The 27,299-nt window shown below is 34.6% G+C and overlaps 3 protein-coding genes across 8 annotated transcripts in view; 1 reads left to right on the top strand and 2 right to left on the bottom strand.

Moving 5' to 3' along the window:
• SLC38A6 (solute carrier family 38 member 6) overlaps positions 1 to 689 on the bottom strand; it is a 76,598-nt gene extending 75,909 nt beyond the window's left edge. For both annotated transcript variants that reach the window (XM_012548566.3, XM_031952684.1), the window contains exon 1: positions 485 to 689. In XM_012548566.3, the coding sequence (XP_012404020.2) occupies positions 485 to 616 (132 nt within the window). In that variant the 5' untranslated portion in view covers positions 617 to 689. The remainder of the gene's footprint in view (positions 1 to 484) is intronic.
• A 128-nt stretch (positions 690 to 817) lies between these two features.
• Positions 818 to 14,290, top strand: TRMT5 (tRNA methyltransferase 5). Of its 5 annotated transcripts, none has more exons than XM_012548558.3 (5): positions 818 to 915; positions 2,582 to 3,231; positions 8,434 to 8,558; positions 10,898 to 11,573; positions 12,900 to 14,290. In XM_012548558.3, exons 1-5 carry the CDS (start codon positions 911 to 913, stop codon positions 12,962 to 12,964), a joined length of 1,521 nt encoding a protein of 506 aa, XP_012404012.1. In that variant the 5' UTR covers positions 818 to 910; the 3' UTR covers positions 12,965 to 14,290. The 5 variants fall into 5 exon arrangements, with proteins under 5 accessions (XP_012404012.1, XP_031808543.1, XP_023358492.1 ...); XM_031952683.1 differs by having other exon boundaries at positions 818 to 959; XM_023502724.2 differs by having other exon boundaries at positions 818 to 996.
• Positions 14,291 to 15,935: 1,645 nt separating this feature from the next.
• The window catches only part of MNAT1 (MNAT1 component of CDK activating kinase), a 198,333-nt gene continuing 186,969 nt past the window's right edge, over positions 15,936 to 27,299 (bottom strand). Inside the window, exon 9 of the mRNA XM_031949299.1 lies at positions 15,936 to 16,487. Within this exon, the coding sequence (XP_031805159.1) occupies positions 16,367 to 16,487 (121 nt within the window). The 3' untranslated portion in view covers positions 15,936 to 16,366. The remainder of the gene's footprint in view (positions 16,488 to 27,299) is intronic.

The following is a 27,299-nucleotide window of genomic DNA, read 5'->3' as shown; positions in this document are numbered from 1 at the left end:
TGTCAGTGGGGGCGGGGTGTCAAGAAGACCACCCTTTGGAAGGAGGCATTTCTGCTGGCTCTTTTCGTCGGGGATGCCGGGGAGGGAGAATGCCAGGAAAGGGGGATGCCAGGGGACAGATGAAGCGCCCAGTGAGGGGGCCCGTGCCCCTAGATCGCTGGGAACAAGAGGAAGGTGTGGGGTGTAAAGAGCTTTAAATGACAATACAGCGGGACTTTTCTATTTGATTCTGGGGAAAAGAAATAGGGAGCCAGTGCAGGAGCTCCTTCCAGAGACTTCCGTGCACCAGAGACACCTGCGGCCAAGCCGGGGGCGGGGCGCCGGGGTCTGCGGCTGGACTGAATCTCGGCGAGCCCTCAGTGTGCACAGGACCCGGGGGCTTACGGGCTTGTCCCCGGGCCCCGCCAGGAGCGGAGTCGGATCCCATGGGTGGGGGCTGACTCCCCTTCGCCCGGGCGCTTCCCGCCTCCCTTCCGCCACTCACGCTGCGGAGCAAAGGGGTCGCCTCCTCGTGCTCCTTCTCCTCCTCCTCCTCCGTCTCCTCTCCCTGCTCCCGCCGCGCGGAGACGTACCAGCTCCGCTCGGAGGCGTTGATGCTGCCCCAAGACCTCTCCATGCCGCCTCAACCTCCTCCGGTGTCAGCTCGAGCCCAGCCCCCACCTCTAGAGAGGAACCACTCCTGGAGCGCACGCGCGCAATTCCAGCTACCGCCGCACCGGGGCGGCCCTCGAAACCCAGCCTAGTTTCGGGGTAGGAGGGAGGGGAGAATGACGGAAAAGGGAGAAGGGAGCGCAATTTGATGACGTCATCGTCTCACTCCACACACAACCCCTCCCCCTCCCCCCCCCACACGGAGTGACGACGCAGTCGCGCCCCAACCTCCCCACGTGCTGGGGTTCTTCTCCGGATTATGAGGTGCGAGTGGGTTTTGGATTCCGCCCGGAGTCTGACATTGGAAGGTGACCGGCTGGGGTGGTGACTGACGTAGGGGTCAGGGTAAGGCATCGCGAGGTCTGGTTTCTTGGAGGTCATGCGAGGATCCGCATAGGACAACTTTCAGGTGAACTCGGGAAGCGGCCTTCCACTCCTTCAATGCTGCGCTTCCCCTGCTTAAGGAAAATCTCGCGATGTTACTTGGAGGGTCAGAGTTCACAGTTATACTCTGCACGCTCCCCCTCACCCAGTGAGTGGTACCTCTTAGCTAGTGATTCCGGGTTCTTATTTAGGTCTTTGAAAGATGGGCGCTCTCCTTTGAGCGTCCAAAGCATTGGGGTCAAAGTGTCACCCGGATTTAAAGCTAAAAAAGGGAGTTTTGTCCAGTAGCCTTCTTTTTTGGTCGAGGGAACTGAGGCTCTGAGAGATTGAAAGATCTGCTCGAGATCACAACCAGTAAGTGGGAGATCTGGAATTTGAATGAACCCCAGCCCTTGCTGTGATAGAGTTTGCTTGCCTCGAGGCTCACTGGGATGACGATTTGTACTTTAAAAATGCGATGGAAATGTGAAAAGCTATCTTTAGAACTTTAGCTCCCAAATATACCCGTTTTCTAGAATGCTTAGAATTGTAGTGAACGCAAAAGGTTAGTTCCAGTAAAAGTTGAAAACATTTTGTTAGGAATAAGAAACAGCACAGTTATTTAAACAGGTGGAAAGGATTGTTTAAAGGACGTTGTTAAAATTGAGTAAACTTGGGGTTGTTGTTTTTTTTTAATTCAAGTGATTTTTAAATCTATCCCCTTTTAACTAGTCATTCAGTTGTATTTTTTTTTCTCTTTGCTCTGCAGTTTAATCAAGAAATAAATATCTGCACCTGCTTTCTGTATTATTTGAGAGGAATGAATTTTGCAAGTAGTTAATTGCATATCATATTTATATAGCATATACCCGTATTTCATGAACTCCAGTGGTTCTCTGTTGCCTGCAGGATAAAATAGAAACTCTTCCTTTTTGGTTTTTAAATCTTTTCAAGAGCTGGACTCTACTTATCTTAACAACTCTTCCTTAATCCACTTTCTTAGGTACATAACTTGTTTGTATGTAGGGGTTTTTTTTTTTTTTGTTTTTTTTTTTTTGCATACTATCTCTCCTGTTAGACTGAAATCCTTGAGAAGAGGGACTAGTTTTCTGTTTCTATATCTTAGCACTCGAAACAGTGTCTGGCATATAGTAGATGCTTATTGTTATTATTAGATATTGATTTTGATCCTGCCATACTGGCTGCCTCTGTCCTCACAAAAGACACTCCCATCTCTTGTCTTCACTTTTGCCTTAGAATATCTGACTTCTTTTAAGATGCTGTTCAGATTAATATCTTCTACATGTCTTTTCTCATCTCTAAAGTTACTAGTGTCGTCCTCCTCAAACTTTTTTTTTTTTTTTTTGCGTTTAGTCAGGTTTCTTGAGTAGGAGTTTTTCACTGTTTTTGCAAGTATTCTTAACCATTTGTGAAATAGCTACTTTAGCAGCATGTGACCCATTGTGAATTGTTTCATACAGTTTCTTCTTGACTTTTACTCTCAGAAACTAGAATTACTGAATATTTTTCATTTTAATTTATATATATATGTATATTTTTTTTTTAGGAATTTGTGGAGATCACTGGGATGTTCAGGATTTCTGAAAACATATTACAGAACAATTACATCAAATTCACAGATTCCTTTCACTTGGATATCCCTGGCACAAAGTCTTCATAAAACACTTGCCTTTTACTTGTACAATCAAAGAAACAGATTTTCTACAATGCCAGAAATAGACAAGAACAAAATTGACCCTGAGTTGTATTCCCCACCTTCTCAAGTTCGTGGAATGACAAAACTTGATAGAACTGCATTCAAAAAAATAGTTACTATTCCAGTACTTAACGTGAGGAAAGAAATGGTAAATAAATTAGTGAGATCCCTAAAAAAAGCACTACTACAACGTCCAGGCATAAAACGAGTGATTGATGATCCAAAGGATGAAGGAAATAAACTTGTTATGTTGGATCCTTATAAAATAGTTTCTGATGATTCCTTTGAAGAATCTGAACGTCTTCTTTTAAAACAGCTTAATGTTAACCCACAGATCTCGTCATATAGTTTGGAGCTAACTTATGAAAACTTTAAAACAGAAGAAATCTTGAGAGCTGTGCTTCCTGAAGGTCAAGATGTAACTTCAGGGTTTAGCCGCATTGGACATATAGCCCATCTGAACCTTCGAGATCATCAACTACCATTCAAACAGTTAATTGGTAAGTACAACCTATAAAACTTGGGTTTAGTGTGTGAAGTTTTAATTTTGGGTATGAAAAGTCTAGAGAGATAACATCATAGTGAATGTAAAGACGATTTTCAGAAAAACTTGGGTTCAAGTGCTGCCTAGAGCATTAACTATGTTATGGGCAGATCAATTAACCTTTTATCAGGAAGTTTTCTAAGATTATAATTTACAAATGAATTGAAGATCTGTAAAGGGAGCTTCTACTGTGGGAGTCCAATTCCATTTCTCTCTTCACTATAGATTCCTCTCCAGTCAACTAATGAAATTAAAAGTCTGGACCAAAAACAAGGGGAGGTTTTTTTTTTTTTTTTTTTTTTTTTTTTTTTTACAACTGCTGGAGAAGGAAATTTTCTCATTGTAAGTTTAGGTCCATGTTCTGAGCTGTAATCCAGCCCATTTAGAATATCCTCTCCAGAAGATGTATGTATGAACAAGCATGAATGAATGCCTAGCCTTTTATGGCTAGTATGTAAATTATGTAAATGAAGGTATAGAATAAAAAATTCAAAATTAATTGCTGAAACAAAATGCATTGGTACTTAATGATTATTGATCTTTAGGGCTAAGTATAGATTTCCAAGTTTTGTGAATTTTTGGTTTAAATCTGAATACATAATACTGTTTATATTCCTGGGGCTATAGATGTACATTTTTTAGTAGATTCATTATTCTTTGGCTACTCATCCTGAATAGCTTTATAAGTAATATAACATTAGTTTATTGGAGAAGGGTTTGAAGAATTAATAATATAAATATTTAAAATCGCTAGCATTCTCCAGGCAAATTAATATTTTTTAGATGTACAATAATTCTTAATGGGCTTAAGTATGTTCATCTTTAAAATGTAATTTTAGCATCTTATTCAGGTAAGAATTGTGAATTTTGTTTTATGCTTTTCTTTTTTATCATTATTAATGATAAAAAGAAAGAGAATTGCTATTTAAATGGTGTGATCGGAATATTGAGGGCTACAAGCAGGTGTTCTGTAATTATGCACAAACTCCTTCTGGCATTCTTTTTTATGATGTTTCCTTTCTCTCACATAGGAACTTTCAAATTCTCAGAAATATTTTTAATATTGTTATTTAATTAAATATTAAATATTATTTAATAATATTAGTGATAGTGGACAGAGAAGGCTGAAAGTCTGTTCCAGTTGCAACTGCTACATACTATATACACTTGACCCTGGTAGAATCATTTATCTTCTCAGTGCCTTCATTACTTTCTAAAACTAAGTTGTCATTCTCCTTTGGAGGCTTCACTAGATGTCTGTTTGATATATCAGACTAGAGACATCTCTGTGCCCCAACAAGTATTCATTTATCTTCCCTTCCCACTCTCCCTTCCTCCAAACCACTCCTCTTTTAAATTTCCCTTTTTCTGTTGAAGGTACCTCCTCTTCTCTATTTCAGATTAATAACTTTGATGTCATCCTTCATTCATCTCTCTTCCTTACCCCACACATTCAGTGAGTTGCCAAATATTAACATTTCTATCTTTGTTTCTTAACCCATTTTGTCTATTAACATAGCTACCTCTTTAGTTCAGGTCTCATCATTTCTCACCTAAATTACTACAGCTACATTTTAATTGGTCTCCCCTTCAAAATTCTCTTCCCATTGTAATCTCTCCTTTATCTAATTACCAAAATGATTTCTTTACATGGAGATCCAATCATGTCATCCCCCTATTCAGACAACTACAGCAATTTCCTATTGCCTTTAGGATAAAATAAAAACTCTTCTGTTGAGCTTTTGAAATCCTTCACAACCAGGCCTCAGCGGATCTTTCTAGTACCATTATTATACATTACTCCGCTTCCTGTATGCTATCATACGTCTAAATTGGTCGTCTCTTTTTCATCTCCCATCTCTGGTTTTTGAGGTCTGTCTCTCATGCCTAGAACATACTTCTCCTTCACCTTCCCTTCATATGACTTTTTGTCTTCCTTCAAGGTGCAGTTCAAGCATCACCTTCCTTTTGAAGCTTTCCTGAAACCCAAACTGCTAGTGGTCTTCCTTCCTAGGTACTATGTATGTATTTGTAGTTATTTTCCTTTAAATTTATTCTTGGAATTGTTCCATTCTTTGTATCCCTAAGACCTCAGAAAAAGTAGGCATTAAATGATATTTTATATAGATAGATGAAGTCCTCACAGGGAATTACCTATATTGATGATATCAGTAGTTCTGATCGCCCCTACTTCACCACCTTATCTGAAGGAAAGTCAAACTGTAGTCATTAGTCTTGAGGTTTGGGATTTCCCCCCATCATAATTTTTCATCTCAAGATAATTATTTTACCTTGGGAATTCAGTTCTGACACCTAAGAAAAATGCAAAAAATCAAAGCTTTTGTCCATTTGTATTATAGAATTGAAAGATTAATAAGTGATTATTATTGAGAAAATATTTGAATTTCAACTTCATTATTATTCTCTTGCATTATTGATTATTTTTATTAGATTTTAAAATCAGATTCTCTTTTACATCTCAGGATAGCCTCTTACAAGTTTCTAAACTAATGTGAAAAAGAAATTGTAATTAAAAGAAAGGAAGGAAACATGCATTTATTAAATATCTACTATGTGCCAGGCACTATATTATCTCATTTGATCCTCACAGCAACTCTGGGAGGTATGTGCTATTATTATCTCCATTTTATAGCTAAGAAGACTGAAGCAAATCAGTGAAGAGACTTGTCCAGGGTCACACAGCTTAGCAAGTGTCTTAAGTTGGGATTTGAAGTTGTCTTCCTGACTACAAGCCTAGTGCTCTACTAATTGCACCAGATAAAAGGATTACAATTATTATACAAATTATCATTATAATTATAATGTATCATGGAATATAATTTTTAATGGATATGTTTATTTGTCTTTTATATAATGGCAAGTAAAGTATAATGGGTAGAAGGCAGCCCTTTGAATGAAAAAGATCTCTGACTTCAAATTCCCAAATCCAGCATCTGACAAATAATTGTTTTGTGACCCTGAGCAAGTAACTTAACCTGTACAATAAGATTACAATTTGTATATCTGCATTGCTAGATTGTGGAAAGTCTATATAACAATGGAATCACAAATCTGAACATTCCCCTCCTTCCCCACCCCTCAAAAAAACAAGTTGATAGTTGTTCAGAGCCAATGATCTGAATATTTATTTTATTTAGAAACATTTATTTTCTTCAAAATGTTTCCAAGATTAACATCTGCTTAGAAACAGATGCTAGAAGCTTAGTTTTTTGCTAATATTTTCAGTCCTCCCTTATACCATTTACCTCATGACTATCTATTAAATACACCCATTCTCCCATTTGGTAGCCTAGCTGTACCAGAGCTAAAATTATATTATAAAGCAGTGGTTACCAAAACCATTTGGTATTGGCTAAGAAATAGACTAGTTGACCAGTGGAATAGGTTAGATTCAAAGGACAAACCCAAGACCCCAGCTTTTGGGATAAGAACTCACTGTTTGACAAAAATTGCTGGGAAAATTGGAAACTAGTATGGCAGAAACTAGGCATTGACCCACACTTAACACCATGCACCAAGATAAGGTCAAAATGGGTTCATGACCTAGGCATAAAGAATGAGATTATAAATAAATTAGAGGAACATAGGATAGTTTACCTCTCAGACCTGTGAAAGAGGAAGGAATTTATGACCAAAGAAGAACTAGAGATCATTATTGATCACAAAATAGAAAATTTTGATTATATCAGATTGAAAAGTTTTTGTACAAACAGAACTAATGGATATAAGATTAGAAGGGAAGCAGTAAACTGGAAAAACATTTTTACAGTCAAAGGCTCTGATAAAGGCTTCATTTTCAAAATATATAGAGAATTGACTCTAATTTATAAGAAATCAAGCCATTCTCCAATTGATAAATGGTCAAAGGATATGAACAGACAATTCTCAGATGAAGAAATTGAAACTATTTCTAGCCATATGAAAAGATGCTCCAAGTCATTATTAATCAGAGAAATGCAAATTAAGACAACTCTGAGATACCACTACACACCTGTCAGATTGGCTAGAATGATAGGGAAAGATAATGTGGAATGTTGGAGGGGATGTGGGAAAACAGGGACACTGATACATTGTTGGTGGAATTGTGAATACATCCAGCCATTCTGGAGAGGATTTGGAACTATGCTCAAATAGTTATCAAACTGTGCATACCCTTTGATTCAGCAGTGTTACTACTACTGGGTGTAAATCTCTAAGAGATTTTAAAGAAGGGAAAGGAACCTCTATGTGCAAGAATGTTTGTGGCAGCCTTCTTGGTAGTGGCCAGAAACTGGAAACTGAGTGGATGCCCATCAGTTGGAGAATGGCTAAATAAATTGTGGTATATGAATGTTTTGGAATATTATTTTTCTGTAAGAAATGACCAGAGGATGATTTCAGAAAGGCCTGGGGAGACTTATATGAACTGATGCTGAGTGAAATGAGCAGGACCAGGAGATCATTATATACTTCAACAACAATACTATATGATGATCAATTCTGATGGATGTGGCCGTTTTCGGCAATGAGATGAATCAAATCAGTTCCAATAGAGCTGTAATGAATTGAACCAGCTACACTCAGCAAAAGAACTCTGGGAGATGCTGTGAACCACTACATAGAATTCCCAATCCCTCTATTTTTGTCCGCCTGCATTTTTGATTTCCTTCACAGGCTATTTGTACACTATTTCAAAGTAATTTCAAAGAAATTACAAAAATTTCTTTTTGTACAGCAAAATAACTATTTGGACATGTATACATGTATTGTATTTAATTTATACTTTAACATATTTGACATGTATTGGTCAACCTGTCATTTGGGGGAAGGAGGGGAAAATTTGGAACAAAAAGTTTTGCAATTGTCAATGCTGAAAAATTACCCATGCATATATCTTGTAAATAAAAAGCTATAATAAATAAATAAATAAATAAACACACCCATTCAGGGACTTCAACTATAGGAGGAACATTTTTTTTTTAAAAATTACTAAGCCCATCAGCTCCAGTGGCATGAGAGTTTTATAATTGTATTCCTTCAACACTTTCCAGATGCAGTTTTAAGGGAAACGTTTATATTTTTATATGTGCAATTTCAGGTTTAATTTTTTTAAGCATTAAAGAAAACTCATAAAAATATTTTCCCCTATTTTTTTCAGGCCAGGTTATAATTGACAAAAATCAAGGCATCACTTCAGTAGTAAATAAAATCAATACCATTGACAATATTTATAGGAATTTTCAAATGGAAGTGCTCTCTGGAGAGGAAAACATGATAACCAAGGTACAGTATTTCTTTTCATCTATTGTGTCAAGCCAATCAAAGTGGCTAATTTAAATTCTTTCAACCATTTTTTCAACTATATTACAACACATTAAGACAGTTTATGTTTACCAAAACTCTTATTTTAACTTTGCAAATACATTTTGTTTGTTGTCATTCTGTTGTCTCACTCTGTGACCCCATTTGGGATTTTCTTGGGAAAGATACTGCTGTGCTTTGCTATTTCCTTCTCCAGTTCATTGTACAGATGAGGAAACTGAGGCAAACAGCAAATTAGTCAGTAAGCATTTATTAACTGCTCACTATATGCCAGGACCTATGTTAAGCCTCGGGAATACTTGTACCAGCCCAAAGGCCATCTCTGTATTTTAATAGATGAGGTGGTGGTGGTGGTTGTCCTTTGTTCTCAAAGAGGACTCTGATATCAGGAAGCTGAATTGAAGTTAGGTAAGGGAGGGCTGTAAGGTGACATAAAAGTAAGCCAGATAAGGGAAAGTGAGGAAAAGATGACAGGGGCAAGAGGCTTTAGAGAATAAGTGCTAGGGAATCTGGAGGAAGGCCTGTAAGGGAGTTTTCAGAATGGTATGCTTAGGCTAGGAAACATTAAAGCTACTCTCTCTTAAAGAACAAGTTTTTACCAAAATATAGATACAAAATATTTTAATTTTGTTAGCTACTTAAAACTTTACAGTTTTGTTGAAAATTTGACTATAGCACATAGTGCCCTCTGAAGCATTAATAGATACTCTTTTAATATGCCTATCAAAATCATTAACTATTCAAGGGTCTTTCTGTACTTTAAGAAATCCAAATTGCTCTATGTTTAGGATACAGCATTAAATAAAGGGTAAATGGTGATGAATTGTATCCTATAGGAGAAAATCTATGCTTGGTTTTAAAAAATAAAATATTTTACAACAACAGGAAGAGGAGAATGATAGTTTTTCAGCTGACAGTATAAAGATTAGGCTGTTAATTAAATGTAATTTGGATTTTTACCATCTTTAGTGATAGCACAAAGTAGCAATTATGTGGTATGGCAAAAAATACTCAGTAGTAGCTTTCTATCTGGAAATACATTTTATCCTGTTTCGAGTACTAAGTGTGCATATTCATTACTTTTTTCTTGACTCCTTAAGGTAATGAGCAATTTTATTCTCAGAGGCAGGATCTACAACTATACCTCCATAAAAGTATAATTTTAAAACCATATTTAGTGGGAAAATGCTTGAGTTTAAATCATATTTATATTCATTTGAGGTATATTTACTCTTCCTTTAAATGCTGAAATCTTTTGATGTTAACCTTTGAATTTTTAGCTGTGTTAGCTCTATGCCATAGAATTTCATGCAATAAAACACACTTGTATTTGTCGGTTTTTGAGAGCTGATTCCTTAAAATGAGAACTCAGAAATTAGATTTTTATTAAAGGTGACCAAAGCAAAAACTGTATGGCAATTAGCTTTAGAAAAATGAGACAGTAATAGAAGAAATACTAAGCATTTAATTAGGGAGTTTTTATAGTTTTGATGTTTCTTGTCTGTGGCAATCACAAAACAGTGTCACAAGTTGTTCAATTAACTTTTTTGCGGGGTCATAATATCCCCTGCATTCTAATTTACCCAAGATGAGTTAAACTTGGCAAATAGAAGAAGCATGAGAAAATTTAGTTCACTTGGTCAATTCATTTACATTGATTGGCTCTCATCATCTGGTATATCATATAAAATTTCCGGTTCTGTATTCCACCCACATAGATCTGTAGACTTGAAACTCCCAAAGCCCCAAAGTAAGAGAGTCTGAAAGCTGTAGACTGGCTGTGAATTTAGAATCTTTCCATTTCTATCATTGTTCTCATTGATACTTCACTCATTCTTCCTTATAAAAATCCAAACTGTGCAGTGTGTGACTTTGTTTTCTGGGGTTGAAGATTACACAATAACTATCAAACATGAAAACGTGTGTGGTATATTGTTTCAAGTTATAGGTTTTCTCTTTCCATCTGATATATAAGAACATAGTTAAACAAGTGTATTGCCTTATCTAAAAAAATTCCTCATGTGCCTGGGGAAGCACTTTATCACGCTTTAGAATAAGGTGGGAAAACCAATTGGCTTTGAAGAGATGGCTTTTCTCAAGAAAGTCTAATACAAGAAATTAACTAGTCTCAAGGTTATTATAAACACCAGTTTCTTAATTCAGTGTTTTGAATATACTGCTCTTTGCTGTTAGCTTTAGCATTTAAGAATGCTTATAAATGATCAGTCCTTTGGAGATATTTATATATTAGTGGCAAGAATTTAGAAATAATGTAATTAACCAAAACATATCTTTTTCAGGTTCGAGAAAATAACTATATATATGAATTTGATTTTTCAAAAGTCTATTGGAATCCTCGTCTCAGCACAGAACATAACCGTATTACAGAATTACTCAGGCCTGGAGATGTTTTGTTTGATGTTTTTGCCGGAGTGGGGCCTTTTGCCATCCCAGTAGCAAAGAAAGACTGCACTGTATTTGCCAATGATCTCAATCCTGAATCTCATAAATGGCTATTACACAATTGTAAACTAAACAAAGTAGACCAAAAAGTAAAAATCTTTAACCTAGATGGTAAAGACTTTCTTCAAGGACCAGTAAGAGAAGAGTTAATGAAGCTGGTGAAACAAACATCAAAAGAAAGAAAACCACATGTGCACATAGTTATGAATTTACCAGCAATGGCTATTGAGTTCCTTGGTATTTTTCGTTGTCTTTTAGATGGACAAATCAAAAACAGTGAGCTGCTTCCCACAGTGCATTGTTACAGTTTTTCTAAAGCTGATGATCCTGTCAAAGATGTTCAACAGCGAGCTGAAGCTTTGTTAGGTGCTTCTTTAAAAGGATGCAGTTCAGTTCACCTTGTAAGAAATGTGGCTCCTAATAAGGAAATGGCATGCATCACCTTCCAGGTCCCAGCTTCTGTGTTGTATGAGAATTGGCCAATGAACGAAGAGGAGCAATTTCTGAAAGCTGGTATGGCTAAGTTTACATGTTTTAGACTTAACTTTTCTAGCAGCCATCCCCTTCATTTGTAATAGGGTGAGGTTAAACAAACTGGGGTGATATTTAAGGTTTTAATCACTTTCTGATTCAACTGCGTTTTAATTTATTTTTTTGAGAAGCAATTGTGTGCCTTTTACATTGTTGTTAAGTAAATGACATTTGAACATAGAATCATAGATTTAGAGTTGGACAGCTTGTCTAATCATCTAATTTCCTCATGTTATAGATGAAGAAATAAAATGAGTTCAGAGAAGTAATATGATTTACCCAATGTCACACAACTAATAAGTAGTACAGATGAGATATAAAAACAGGTCCTCCGACCCCAAACCCAGCACTCTTTCCATTGTACCACATGGCTCCTCTGTCACTTGATTCTGAAGAATAGTATCTAAAACTCATATCTTAACACATTGATTTAAGAATCTTAAGGTTAGGGGGAAGCTAGATGGTACAGTGGATAGAGCACTAGCCCTGAAGTTAGGAGGACCTGAGTTCAGAGCTGATCTCAGACACTTAACACTTCCTAGATGTGTGACCCTGGGCAAATCACTTAACCCCAATTGCCTCAGCAAAAGAATCTTAAGGTTCCTATATGGTGTTTTTTATTTTTATAAAAAAGGTTTTAATTTTTTTTCATGCTCTCTAGATTTCCCCTTATAGTCTTCCTTTCTCTCAGCAAGTCTTCACTTACAAAGAATAATGTTTTTTAAAGAAGGGAAAAAATGTTAGCAAAAAACGATCAACACATTGAAAAAATTATAACATGGTATATGGTATTGCACACGACCCTGATCTCTGCCAAGGAGCAGGAGAAGCCAAGCTTGTTCCTTATAATCTCACAACATTGTTTTTATTGTTTGGTTGGTTGCTATTGTCTTCATCTGCATTATTGTTCATCATGTTGAAGTACGGTAATATATTCATATGTCACAGTTTGTTTAGTCATTCCCCAGTCAATAGGAATCTATTTTGTTTTCATTCATTACCACAAAAAATACTGCTAAAAGTGTTTTAATATATAGTTTTTCTTCTTGTCAGCAACCCTCTTCCTCCCTATCTTTGATATATGCTTAGAAGTGGAATCTTTGGTTCAAAAAGTTTGTACCTTTAGTCACTTTATGTACATAATTTAAAATTGCCTTCAGAAATGGATAAACCATCACAACTCTACCAAAAATGCTTTAATGTTCCTGTCTTTGCACAATCTCTTCAACATTGAACATATCCATTTTTTTTACGTTTATCATAAAGTAAGTTATTTGAAATAACTAAGTCTATTTGATTTTATTACAGAAAACCTAGAGGGACCTCCTTTTAAACGCCTAAGAACAAGCAAAACCTTATTTGAAGAATCATAAAATGGCTCACAAACAAGATCAGAAGTATTTTATATCTCCCTGTCTATACTAAAAGTAATTTGTAATTCCCTAAGGCTCATGTATTATATCACTGGAGTAATGGGACTAGATAGTTTTCTTTTGCCTTTTATAGTTTTCTTGAACATTATCGGAATGACATCTTTATTGCAGAATTATAAACATGATTAAATTATTTTCACAAAAGTTTTTTTTTTTTTCCCCCTTTTGGCAAGAGAGGCTGTGACTACTTTCTTCTTCATCACAAATTTTAGGAGTCATCACTTACCTTCAGTGTTTCATTTGTTTCAAGTCACACATTTTGTTAGTGAGAATCACATCCAATAACAAATATTCCCTGATTATGAGGATCAAGGAAGTGTTGTAGTACAGTTAATACTCAGATGGAAAAGAAAAGTAAAAAGATTTCTATACATAAATGAGCCCTAATTTTAGTAATTAGTAGGTCATTAGTGAGTTTGGAGAAAGCTGTTTCAAAGGAATAGTATAGATGGAGGCTATCAAGGGTCAGAGGTATAGAGAGGCATTTAACCATGGAGGACTCTAAAAGTTAAGCAATTAAAGGAGGGAAGAATAGCTTTAAGGAATAGGGTCAAGGAAATGTATTTTAGCCTGGGGGTGGGGTAGACATGATCATGTTAAAATTGAAGAGAAAAAGAATTCAGAAGAAAGGGAGAGATTCAAGATTAATAAGAAAAAAGGAATAATTGCTCGAACTGTCACAGAAAAGGGAGGAAATGGGATCAAGTGTCCAGGTGAATAATATAGATAGTAATTAGGACTACATCTTAAGAATAAAAGATACTGAGTGTAGGAGATTCATGTGGCTTCAGACTGTATTAGTTAGCTGCTGAGGGGACTGAATATAATCGAGCTTATGGCTTGAAGAAAAGAATTGGAATAGCTGCTGTGCAAAATATGACAGAAAGTGCTAAAATGGGTCCTGTTGAGAGTACATGGTTATCAGTAGTAATGGATCCAGTCAACATGATTTCATTGTTCTTTTGGCCATTTAGGAATATAGATCAAGGAAGCAAATGGTGTAAATTACCAAAGTTACCAGCACAGGAATGATCTCGGGTCAATGGGATTTGAAGTGGCTCAGAGAGTTAATTCAACTAAACAGTAAACATTAGGTGTCTGTCTCCTACATGCAAATTACTATAGAATACTTAAGAGCAGAAAATGAGGCCAGAACCAGAGGGAGAAGGAACAAAAAGGTTAGGTGAGGAATGGATTTAAACAGAGTAAGGGAATTAAAGAAAAAAAAAATAGAAGACAGAAAACTATAATGAGGGAAAAGGAATTTAGAATATTGAAGAAACGGCAATTGAGAAAGATCTAAGATCATCTTTATGAATGTCTGAAGTAGAATGAAGATAGAGGTCACAACTGTCAGAATGGGTTAGGAGGGATATTAAGATTTAAACTGAAGTATTGAGATTTAAACTGAAATCTGAAAGGATAACAGAGCAAGGAATTGAAAGACTAGGGACTAGATGTCAGAGTTGTGGAGGTGATCAAGCATCTTATTTCAAAGGACTTATTACATGATATCCCTGATTGTTTTTTAATCAAGAACTTAGACATGAAAAGTGGCAAGAAGCTTTGTATATGGATATGAAAATGGGTTTGGAAAAGAGCAATCCAATTTTTATTTTTAATTTGTCATTAAGTTGTGTGATTCTAAGGAAGCTCTGCCTCAATTTCCTCATAGATAAGACACGATATGAAACTGTTAAATAATATATATTAAATGTATGTTCTTCCTACATAAAGGGTTGTGAATGTATGTGAAAGCATAGGAACGTTGGCTTTAGAAGTAAGATTATCCTTTGAGATCATCCAGTCCAACCCCCTCATTTTTACACCGAGGTTCAGAAAACTCAAGTGATTTGCCAAAAGTTAGATCGATATGTAGGCAAAGCTGGAAATCTGATCAAAAATCTAGTACCCTATTCACCATATGGTGTCTTCCACAAATATAACATTTTTACAAATGGTTTTTCATTAGAGTTTGACCAGTTTCATCTGTTAGTATCTATTTGAGTTAATTTAACACATGTTAATTTAACACGAAATCCTTCAGCTTTCTTAAAAATGTACAGGAAACATGCACTGACATGCAGAAAGGCAGCATGATGTAGTACAAATAGAAATAGCAATGATTTTCAATAAGAAAATTTCTGTTTCATCTACCAGGTACTAGATGATTAGTATGGTCAGTTCAGTTCACTTTTTTGAGCCTTAAATTTGTTTCCTTATTTAAAAAAAAAAATTATTGTTTGTTATTATACAGATAAGGTAGTTGTGAGTAGTATGTTTTGTGTATTGTAAAGTGCTAAAAAAAATTACACTATTGTTATTTGTTGGGATGCTTTGAATTTTTTTTGTATCTGTAATCAAAAAAATCCTCTACAAGTAATTCTACCATATTACAAAATCTCTTTCTGGTAGAATGAAAACTTATCTATAAGAAAAACATATCATGCTCAGTGCAATGTTCAAAAGGTAAAATTTCACTTAAAAACCAAATCTAATCTCCTGGGATTTGTCATGATTCTTTTGTATCTTAGTTGAATGGTGCTATTTATGTATTAAATGTAAAGACATGGCTTCAATTTTACCACTGGTAAAAGGACTATGTCTGCTCTGGATTATCATGTTTAAGCTCTGGTTCACTTTGCCTCACTTTTTAATTTTTAATTAAATTTTATTCACTTTTTTAATTAAAGCCTCATAAAGGCTTTAATTGAGTGAGAGAGAGAGAGAGATAGATAGTGACATCATTATCATAGTTCATCTTGCTGGCAGAAGGAAATAAACTCACTTGGTCTAGACTAGTCATTGCCACATCCTGCTGGTAGAAGGAAATAAACTCACTTAGTCTAGACTAGTACTGAAAAGACGACACTGGAGAAAAAAATTTTATGAGGCGAAAGAATAGGCTTGAATATTAACTTAATGTGGTCATGAAAATGGCATTTAAATACTTGTTCAAATAAAATACTATAATAAAAGCATAAAACTGTAAAATTTAATATAAAGTCTAGCTTTATTTTTAAAAAAAATTTACAAGTCTGTCTTTAAACCTTAAGTATACATAGCTAAATTATTCATATCTTCCATTAGATGTGGCTTATTGCTTCAATTCCTCTCAGGAAAATCAAGTAAAAATGAATTTTCTTCTACAAAAATGCATCTCCCAGTTACATGGCACTGTATTGTCACTATTTCAAGTCACTACCCTGGGTGGCAGCATTCATATTGAGTTGTACTGTATGTGGTGGTCATTTGGTCATTTCATGTTTGCTTTCCTTGGGCTACATTCTGGTTCCATTCCAGTTTCTAAGCCTTACAAACTGGTAAATAAGCAAGTGCAGGTTAACTGTATGGCCAGAAAAGTCCACTGAAAGCATCCTGTAAGGCTCGGTGGCACGCAAGCGATGAAGTATAGCCTCCAGCAAGATCCTGTGGTGAAGCAGCTCGGACATGATTTAGATACCTAAAAGAAAAAAAATGATAGGGTTATACAAAAAGTACAAAGTAATAAGTAAAGACAGTTAAATACTGAATTACTGAATCTTCAACATGTTATAATTTTAAAATGTGAAAATAGTGAGTGTATCTGTGATTTTCTTAGTAAAGGGAACCTCCCACATGAGGAAACTCTTTACTTTCATATGTCACCACCTTTGCAATTTCAAGACACTTGTTACCTCTAACACTGAGAAGTTAAATGACTTGTCTAAGGTCAAGATGCATCAGAGCTAGAACTTGAACCCAGGTTTCCTAGCTTCATCACAAGAACCAAAGCCAAACTAGTGTGCTGACTGGGTAGCAATGCTATTTCTCCCCTGACACTTGCCATCCCTGAGCATGACTTTAAACAGAAATATATAGTAATATGACTTTCATATAAACAATACCAAAATTAATAAATGCATGAGAAATCTTGTAGCTCAAAGATCTCTAGGGCTTAGAATAAGCAAGAATTGATGTCAATAGTTGTAATGTTCTGGTTGGTTTTCTGGAGGTCTTGGAGCAGCCTTCCTTTCAGTTCAGTAATCACCAGGAGAATATCCAGGTGTAAAAGTGCAAATCCTTTATTATCTCCTTCACTATCTTGTCTCCTTGCCTGGGGCTTAGGCTAGTTTTCTTGGAGGCCTTCTGGAGTCTTGACTTCAGGGGAAGGAGAGGCACCATGATGGCATGAGATGGAATGAATCTCTCTGAGTCCCAGGGCTTGTTGCTTCAGCCTCCAGCCACCACAAAGGTGGGCAATGAAATGAATCTGTCTCTGAATCGGCCCTGCCTGAGTTTATCCCAGTTTATATGATCTATTATAATTAGATCATTTACAGTATACTGAGTATAAACCAATCATATCACTAGGGGACCATTATTTGTTGTAAGATTAAATCAATCATACTTAACTAGAGAACTATTAATCACCATGCTAAACTAGATAACCATTGTCTTATCAATTCCACTGACTTAACACTTTGTAAGAATCCTTGTTTCAAGTACAGAGTTTGGGCCCATAGCATAATAAATAGAGAATATTCCTCTATAATGGACTGAAAGGTAGTAGAGCAGTTTTTTCAAATCAGAAATACTAAATTTTTTAATTATACTTTTCATGTTTTTTGATATGTATTTTTGGAGCTGACACAGGGAAAGGGAAAATTTTTTCTCATTAAAAGAGTTGACTAATCATTAAGTATCACTATTAAAATAATATTTTTCATGTCCATGGTTGTTCTTTTAGTAATTTATTTTATTCTCTTTGACCAAAGCAAACATTTAAAGATGAAGTACATGATAGATAGTCTACTTAGTTTGGGTAATATTTTAAACCAGCCCAGAGAATTTGCAACTTCATTTCTAGTGAATAAGCAACCAATTAATCTAGGATTACAACTTTTCAATACAATACAACAAAAGAAATGGGGAGAATAATAGAGTACAGAATCTTGCACTTAAGTTAGGTTGTGTTTTAAGGAGGGCAAATGCTTCAATTTCTGTATCTACTGGAAGATTCATCTTCCTGAGTTCAAATCTGATGTCAGACACTTAATAACTGCATGACCCTGGTTTGCCTCAGTTTTCTCATTTGTAAAATGAGCTGGAGAAGGAAGTGGCAAACCACTCCATTATCGAGGTCACAAAGAGTCAGACCCAACTGAAATGACTGAACAATACCTGTCCTTTGCCTCTGTGAAGTCACCAGCAGATTAGAATATATCTTATAAAATCCACAAAACTCTAAGTTCTATGAGACTTGTAGAGGGATTTCCTCAAATAAATGTTTTATATCAGACAAAGGTTTAAATTTTATCTGCTACAACAAGGTTTACTGGGGGTAAAGGTATTACTGGGAGTCTGATACATGAGAAAAGATGGAACTGTTTCCAGTTTTGGAAAGTTTAAAAACTTGCTTATAGAGCAGGATAAACCAGCTATTTATCTCACATTGGCTACCAAATTGCTAATAAACAAATAAAACCTTTACTGTTGAAACAATAACTATCATATTAACAATTTATATTCCTTCATATATTCCTGAACTACTTACATCTAATCACTATCATAGGCTGTATGTATCACCTTCACTTTCTTTTTCCTTCAATGAGAAAAACAATGTCTCAATTTTAATAGTTGTAAAGTCATGGATAGACAAGGATTCCGGTAGAATGCTTGCTTGTTAACCTTGAGAAGCCAACTATCACAAATGAGAACTGGTTTCACAGTTATAATGCCAACCACTGAGCTTAAACTCACTATTTTGATTCATCACATGCTGGTCTAACTTACTCCTGGGAAAATTGAGTCATTCTACTTCTGGCTTGGCAACTCAAGCATAAACTTGAACTGTGCGCATGGCTTTTTATGTTATCCTGAGAAACTTAAAACAGCTGCACTGCTGGCAGGAAAACACAGGATCACCCGTAAAATATCCAAAACAGTTGCATCTTTTAATTTATGACTGTGCACTGGTTCCATAAAGAGTATATAAAACAGTTCAGCTTTTATAGGTAAATGTTATAAACAGTTATACTCATTTATGCCATCAATATGAAAAGGTTTATTTTTAAAATGATTAATTATAGCTTGAAAACAGTATTTCTTGCTTAATGGTTATACCAGGGAAATAAACAATATTTATTTCCATGTATGAATTAGTCCTGAGACATTTTATTTTCAGTACTGAACTCAGGTATGTTTAGAATGCTCTTTTGCATATTAGAATGTTAACTTCCTTTTTGTACTCATTTACATTAAACGTATCTGAAAATGGAATAAAAGAATGACTTTTACAACAATTAGGATAATTATAGTTAAAAATTTATTATGCTCTTGAATAACACAGAGTGGTTACTTTTGAAGCTTTCAACCTATATTCACCATAGCAACTTATTTTAATTCTTATTAAAAACAAAACAAAACAATAGTTTATTGTTGGCACTCAACTGTGGTCTTTTTATTTTGGTCTGGGTTCCCCTCCCCCCCCACACACACACACAGAATGACTTGCGTGGAAATATGTTCTGAAACCTATGTCAGATTGCTTGCATTCTCAAGGTCAGGGAGGGGAGCAGAATTTGGAACTCAAATTTTTTTTTTTTAAAGAGTATTAAAATTGTTTTTATGTTTTTCAAAATCTTTATTCCAGATACTTTTAATTTAGAGGGCACTGTCCTGAGTTAAACTCTAAGGAAATATTTTTTCCTTAACTTCTGCCATGAGATTTTCTTTCAGTTAGCTGGATTTTTTTTTTTTAATGGGAGGCAGAGAGGGGCAAAAGATTTTCCTTGAACTGAGATTTCTCACACTACCATATCCTGTTAAAATTAGCAGTCTTTCCTCCCAAATGAGGCAATATAATTTATTCTTAAGGATTTATCTCTAATCAGTAACATGAAGAATTTTCTCTAATGTTTTTGTTTTACCATTTGCCTTTCTTTAAACACTCTACTTTTTAGATGCTGAAAAATGATATAAGAAAATTAGGGAAGCATGGAAAAAAAATTCACTTATTATATCTATGGATAGGAGAAGAATCTGTAACCAAAGGAGATACGGAAATGATGGAAAATAAAATGTATCATTTTAATTATATGAAATAAAAAGTTTTCTGCACAAACAAAACCAATTCAGCAAACATTAAAAAAAAAAACTCCCAGGGAACTAAACTGGGAGAATATTTTACAGTAAATTTCTCTGATAAAGGTCTCATTTTTCAAATACATAGAGAACTGAGCCAAATGTTTAGAAATAAGAATCATTTCCCAGTTGATAAAATGGTCAAAGGATATGAACAGGAAGTTTTTAGAAAAAATGAAAGTTATGAAAAAATTGCTCCGAATCACTAATAATTAAAGTAACACATTTAAAAAACTCTGAGATACCAACTTACATCTATCAGATTGGTTAACATGGTAGAAAAAGAAAATGACAAGTACTGGAAGGGATATATGAAAATAGATAAACTAAAAACCTTCTTGTTAAAGCAGCTGCTGTCATTGCTTCTGGTTTGCATTGGTTCAGCCAGAACTGGACTGTGCTACACTTTCACTCTGATGCAACAGTCCTTTCCTCAGACATTTTATGATGTTTTTAGCTGGAAAATTGTTTCATCTCATCCTTTTGTGGTTTTTGTCATTCTAAAATTTGTTTTGAGGCATTATTTAAAAGTTATTTTGTGTGGAATTTGGAAGAAGTCAGGCAAATTTCTTCTTTTTTTCCATACCTCACCTCACCCTCAGGGTTTTCTTCTAGTACTCTCTTTCTAATTTTTCCCATTAATATCATCAAGATATAACAGAACCTCTTCTAGACATTAGCTAATCAAACTTCCTATATAAGATCCTATTGATCAAACACACATATTATCTCTGCATACTTGAATGTTAAAAATTTATCTTCATTTAAACTTTTAAAATTGTTCATTCATGTTTATCTTTTTCTGTTGCTCTTTACTTCTGTGCAAGGTTTTGTGTGTCTTATACAAATCTGTCAATTCCCTTTCTGAATCTTTCTTCCAAAACTCTCATCTTTTTTCCATTCTTTTCCTTAAGCACTTTTATTTATGAAAACATTAAAATTAAAAAAAAAAAAAACAACTCATCTCTCCCAGGAATTCTAGTTGAGTTTGTTCCCATACTGTTTTTCTCTAAGGCATTGATTGTACATGTTTTGGAGTAACAGTCATCTATGTCACCATGATAATTCATTATGTTAGGATTCTTTTTCTTTGTTTGTTTACCAATTCTACCAGCCTACTTCTGGACTTTGGATTTGATTTTAGAGCTGAGCCTGGAGGGAATGTCTGGGCTGTCCTACTGTTGCTTTACTGAGTATTGTATTGTTTCAGGATCTCAGAGACAGACTGGGGAATTGCAAGCTTTCAATACTCACAAAATGGCCTGATGCACAGCAAACTGATTTCTGCTTCCCTGATTTGGACTCTGCAAATACCTGGGTTTCAGCCTTTACAAGTAGAGTACTACAGGATTTTATCTCTACAAGCCATCTAGAAAACTCTTCTCATTTAGAATGACAGAATTGTAGGCTCCTCTTAAGTCTGGAATTGTTGCTTTAGTTAGTCTTCTAAAAGTTGGGTTACATGCTAGAAGTTAGGACCTCTTCTTAAGTCTGGGATCCAAGCCAAAAGCATGGCTGCTGCTAGCTTCTGAATTTTTTCCTTCCTTGCCCTCCCTTCACAGGTACACAGCCACTTTGAGCAGGTCCGTTCTCATGCTACCTGCCATCTGTGAAAAAGAAATGAGTAGTGGGCTACAAAGCTGCCAATTCACATATCTTTCTGTTGTGATATCCTGGTATGGGTCTAGAATTGGTTCATAGGTTTAGAACCTCTAGTTGTTTTTATGCCTAGCTCTACCAGATCCCCAGGGTCTACAGACCTTCCTGTCTTTCTGCCAATGCCATGCTGGACTGGATAATCAGGATATAGTTTGGTGAATTTTCTTGGATGAGATCTGTTTGGAGGAATTTGTATGTAGAAGTTTACCTACTGCTTCCTATCACTTTGTCATTTTGTCTTTTTCTAAACAGTCCCAATTTCAAAAAGCCTTACCAATTAATTCACAAATATAAAATCTAAACACTATTAGGAGAGAGATGTTAGTTGAGTTCAACTAATAAGGAAAAGTTAAAAGGGTCATGGACTTTAGAACTGAAAAGGGATCCGTCAGCCATCTAGTTCAACCCATAACCAAAAGGAATTTGTACTGATTGTTGAAGTGACTTCCCGGCCTGTTTGAATACCATCAATGAGAGGGAAATCACTACTTCTAGAGGTCGTCTCATCTATTTTTGGAAAGAACCATTTAAAATATGAAGTTTTTTCTGACCTCAAATAATTTACCTTTTTTTTGTAACTTGTACATTTTACTTGTTTTTTGGTTCTCTGAGGCCAAAGAGAATGAATTCTAAAGGAAAACCAGGCCAAAACTGATAGCAGTGTGATTTAAAATGACATACAAAAATGTTTGTAGCAGCTCTTTTTCTTGCACAACATGACAAATATGGAAATATGCTTTAAAAGATTGCATATATTTAACATAGCAGATTGCTTGCTATCTAGGGAAAGGGTTAGGTAAAGATGGAAGAGAGAAAAATTTAGAACACAAAGTTTTACAAAAATTAATGTTTAAAAGTATCTTTACATGTATTTAGAAAAAGAAAATACTATTAAGAAAAATAAAATAAAATGACATATAGGCATTTCTGAACTTTAGTTTGAAAATATAAAAAGTTTTCCTAAACAATAAATAAATTAAACTTTATACCGTCCTTTAACCAAAAACCTAAATAAAATGGGCATTAAAATTGAATATGCATTTATAACAGACACTTGAATAAAAAAACAAAGAAAATTCAATGAATGAATCTAAGTCAGAAAGCTACATAATATCCACAGTTATCATAATCATACAAGTTATATAGTCAAAATTTTCTAAATTATGGGAAAAGTAATGCTGATAAAATACTGAAAATTTCTTTGAAGATTTAAGATAAGATGGTTTACATTAAAAAGAAATCACAAATGGCTTTAATATCATATGAACAACAGGATGGAGAACTAGACATTTCCTTTCCCAGCTATGACCTCACAAACGTCTTTAAAACAGAAATTATGTGCTAAAGATAAAACAATTTCAGCTGATGCTTGGTTTAAGACAAACAGAATCCAAAAACACAAAAACCCATAGTCTGCCAAAACAAACCCAGACTACATGAACAAAATTATAAAACACTTCACAAAAATAAAATCAGATCTAAACAACTGGAGAAATATTTAGAGTAGGCAGAGCCAATAGAATAAAAATTACAATTCTACTTAAGCTAATTTACTTATTAAGTGCCATACAAATTAAAGTACCAAAGAACTAATTTATAGAACTAGGGAAAATAAAAACAAAATTCATATGGAAGAAACAAAAGATCAAGAAGATTAAGGAAATCAATGAAAAAATATGAGGGAAGGCAACCTAGTAGTACTAGATTTCAAGCTATTACAAAGCAGTGATCATCAAACAATTTGTTATTAGCTAAAACTAAAGGTTCAGTTAGTGGAACAGATTTAGTATGCAATACACAATGACCATAGCAATCTAGTATTTGATAAATTGAAAGATCCAACTTTGGGGGGTAAGAATTCCATTTGACAAAAACTTCTGAGAAAATGGAAAGCAGTTTGGCAGAAATTAGGCACAGACCAATTATCTTACACTGTTTGCCAAGATAAGGTCAAAATGGATAAGTGATAAAGACATAAAGCGTGATATTAAGTAAATTAGGAGAACAGTAGGAATATTGTACTTGTCATATTTATAAAGAAGGGAAGAGTTTATCAAACAATGGGATAGAGAAAGGATCCCAGGCAGTAAAAATGATCATTTTGATTACATGAAATTAAAATTTGCACAAATAAAACAAATGCAGCCAAAATTAGAAGGAAAACAGAAAGAGGAGGGGGAAGAGATTTTACACCAAGTTTTTCTGCTAAAGGCTTCATTTCTCAAATATAAAGGGAATTGAGCCAAATTTATAAAAATAAAGGCCATTCCCCAGTTGATAAATGGTGAAAAGACAGGAATAGGTGGTTTTAAAAAGATTATAAAAAATTACATGAAAAAACACTCTAAATCATTACTAATTACAGAAATGCAAATTATAAGAATTCTGAGATACCACTTCACAAATCTCAGATTTACTAACACAACAGAAAAGGAAAAAAGAAAAATGCTGGAGAAAATCTAGAAAAATTGGAATATTAAATGCACTGCTGATTGAGTTGGAACTATGCCCAAAAGGCTGTAAAACTTTATATACCTTTTGATCTAGTAATACCACTACTAAGTCTGTACCCCAAAAAGATATTTTTTTAAAAAAGAGAAAAAGGACCTACACATTAAAAGTACACATGTATATATGTGTGTGTATACATATATACATATGTATATAGATAGATATAGCAGCTCTTTTTGTGGTGACAATGAATTGGAAATTGAGATTCCCATCAATTAGGAAATGGTCACACAAGTTGTAGAACATGATTATGATGAAATATTATTATGTTCAAAGAAATGATAAGTAGGTAATTTCAGAAAAACCTGGGAAGATTTATTAAAATGAACGATTCTAAGAGAATACTGTACACAATAACAGTAATATTCTAAGGAAACAAGAAGTTTAGGTTTAGTGTAGCTTGAGGGATGTCATGTTTGAAAAGTCTACTCATCCAAGCTGTGAGGAGAAATGGAATTCCTGGAAGCAATCGACATCTGGGTGGGTATAGGACTAAGGAAAACTGGGGGGAAGGTGTAGGAGAGGGGAAGAGGGAAGAGAAGGAGAGGAAGGTAACCAGCAGAGGGTACAGAGCACTATGATAAGAAAGGGGCCCTATCATTATGGGGTAGTATCCACTATGACACCGGCAGACCCAATGACAAAAGGGAATCTATTGAGAAAGTTCTACAAGACAGTGATAGAAATTTCCTAGACAAGAGAGTCTGGAATAGATAGATGCACTGGAAGTTTTGAATGTAGGAGCAATACAGAAAAAAGAGAGAGACTAGATAACTAAAGGGTCATAAATATGAGAATGAAGGTATAATTATTGTCTATTCTTCAGTTGTGTCCAACTCTTTGTGACTACATTTGGGGTATTCATATAAAACACAATGAAAGGCATTGCTATTTCCTTTTCTAGCTCATTTTATAGATAAGGAAACTAAGGCAAATGATTTGCCCATGGTCACACATAGCTATTAACTGTCTTAGACCAGATTTGAATTCAAAGAAACTGATTCCATTCCTGTCATTCTATCCACTGTGTGACCTAACTACCCCATGAATTTTTGTAGTAGACAGAAAATGAATGAATAGTGAGACAACAAAAGCTGTCTATATATGAAGGCACAGAGATATTGGGGGGGAGGGGCGGAGAATAAGGCAGAAATAATTAATACATCCTTTAAGACTATAAAACAATACAAGAGAAATTACTTTAGGGCCACAAACAAAAGGTATAGACTCAAATGGAGACTTAACAATGAAATCCTACAAGAATGAGTGGATCATAGGAATGACAGTTACATGAAAGTAAATGATAATGATAAAACAACAAAAATTTCCAGGATGCAGCTACAGCAGTCCTTGGCTTGAGGAATGAGAGACTAGAGGATCATATCCTTACAAATATATTTTAACAAAAGAGAAAGAGAGTATTAATGAAATGAATGTTCATTTTATAAAATGAGAAAGCCAATAAACAAACTGAAAATAAATACCAATGAGAAGATACTAAAAATTAAAGGAGAAATAAATACAAACCCAAAAATCCCATAGAAATGATGAATAAAACTTAAAGTGGTTTTTTGCAGAGTAATAAAACTGATAAATAAAATGTTAGCTATTAATATGATTGAGAAGAAAGGAGAAAATCAAATGAGTAATAAAAAATAATGAAAAACCCAAAAGAAATAAAAATAATTAGAATATATTTTTCAATTAAATGCAATCAAAATAAAAAACACAAAAGAAGTAGTGGATATCTTCAAAAATATAATAGAATTATAAAGAAACTACCACATGAAAAACTCCTAGTCCTGACAGATTCACAAGAGAAATCTACCAACCATTTAAAATCTTTACATTAAATTTATCTGATTTGGACTTGATATCCAACATATATAAACACTTAATAAATACATATAAGACTAATAATTATTACCCAATAGATATGTAGTCAAAGGAAATTAACAATTCTCAAAATAATTGCTAAGTATTCATAACCACACAAAAGAATTCTTTAAAGCACTAGTAAAAGAAATGCCAATCAAAACAACCGGGAGGTTTTTCCTCAGACCCAGCAAACAGGCAAAATTGGTAGAAGTCAAGTGTTGGGAAGGTTATTGAATGACAGGCATATTAATATACTGTTTGTTGGAGCTTTGAAATGGCAAAGTCATTGTAAAAAGCAATTTGGAAATGTGGAAATCAAGTGACTAAAATGATTATAACTTCTGAACCTGAGACTCTATTATTAGGTTCATATTCTAAGGAAGCCATTGATAAGGAAAAAAAGCACTCATATATTCCAAAACAATTTTAAAATAACTTTTTTGGTAGCTAAGAATCAGATTCAAAGTAGATACCCACCAACTATTAAATGACTAAATAAATTGTGGTACATGAATGGAACATTACTGTTTTGTAAGAAATGATGCATGTGATGAATGCACTGAAACATGGAATGATCTATATTAATTGTTGCAGAAATAAGCAGCGTGAATAAAATAATATATGCAATTAATTATAACAATGTCCATAGAAAGAATCACATACCAAAGAATCAAAAGTAAATGAAACTAAATCATAAAGATAAGGGGAAATTGAATGAAGAGTATGAGAGGTCACCCTCAACTCACCCCTTGGTTGAGGTGGGAGTTTCACAGATATTACATGTTGCACATGTTTTTGGCCTCTTTCCAATGTATTTATCAGTTTTGTAGATTTTTTGTTTTTTTATAGTCCATCAGTTCTTTATTTTCCTCTTCTCTAAAAAATATTATTTATTAAGTGGGATGGCTCTCTGAGAGGCAAAGAGTTAGGGAAAAGGATAACTATGATGATGTAAGAAACAAGTTACCAATAAAAATAATTTATTTTAGTAAAAAATAAACTATGAACTAAAGGAAGAACCACCTTGGTTACAAGTGCATACAACAGGTACAAAAAAATATATATAATTTAAGGGTATACCTATATGATTGCTAGAGATTGT

This window comes from Sarcophilus harrisii, chromosome 2 (assembly GCF_902635505.1).
Source record: "Sarcophilus harrisii chromosome 2, mSarHar1.11, whole genome shotgun sequence".
Classification (NCBI taxonomy): Eukaryota; Metazoa; Chordata; class Mammalia; order Dasyuromorphia; family Dasyuridae; genus Sarcophilus; species Sarcophilus harrisii.
Note: the sequence above shows the minus strand (reverse complement) of the source record. Positions and strands in the feature narration are given on the sequence as shown.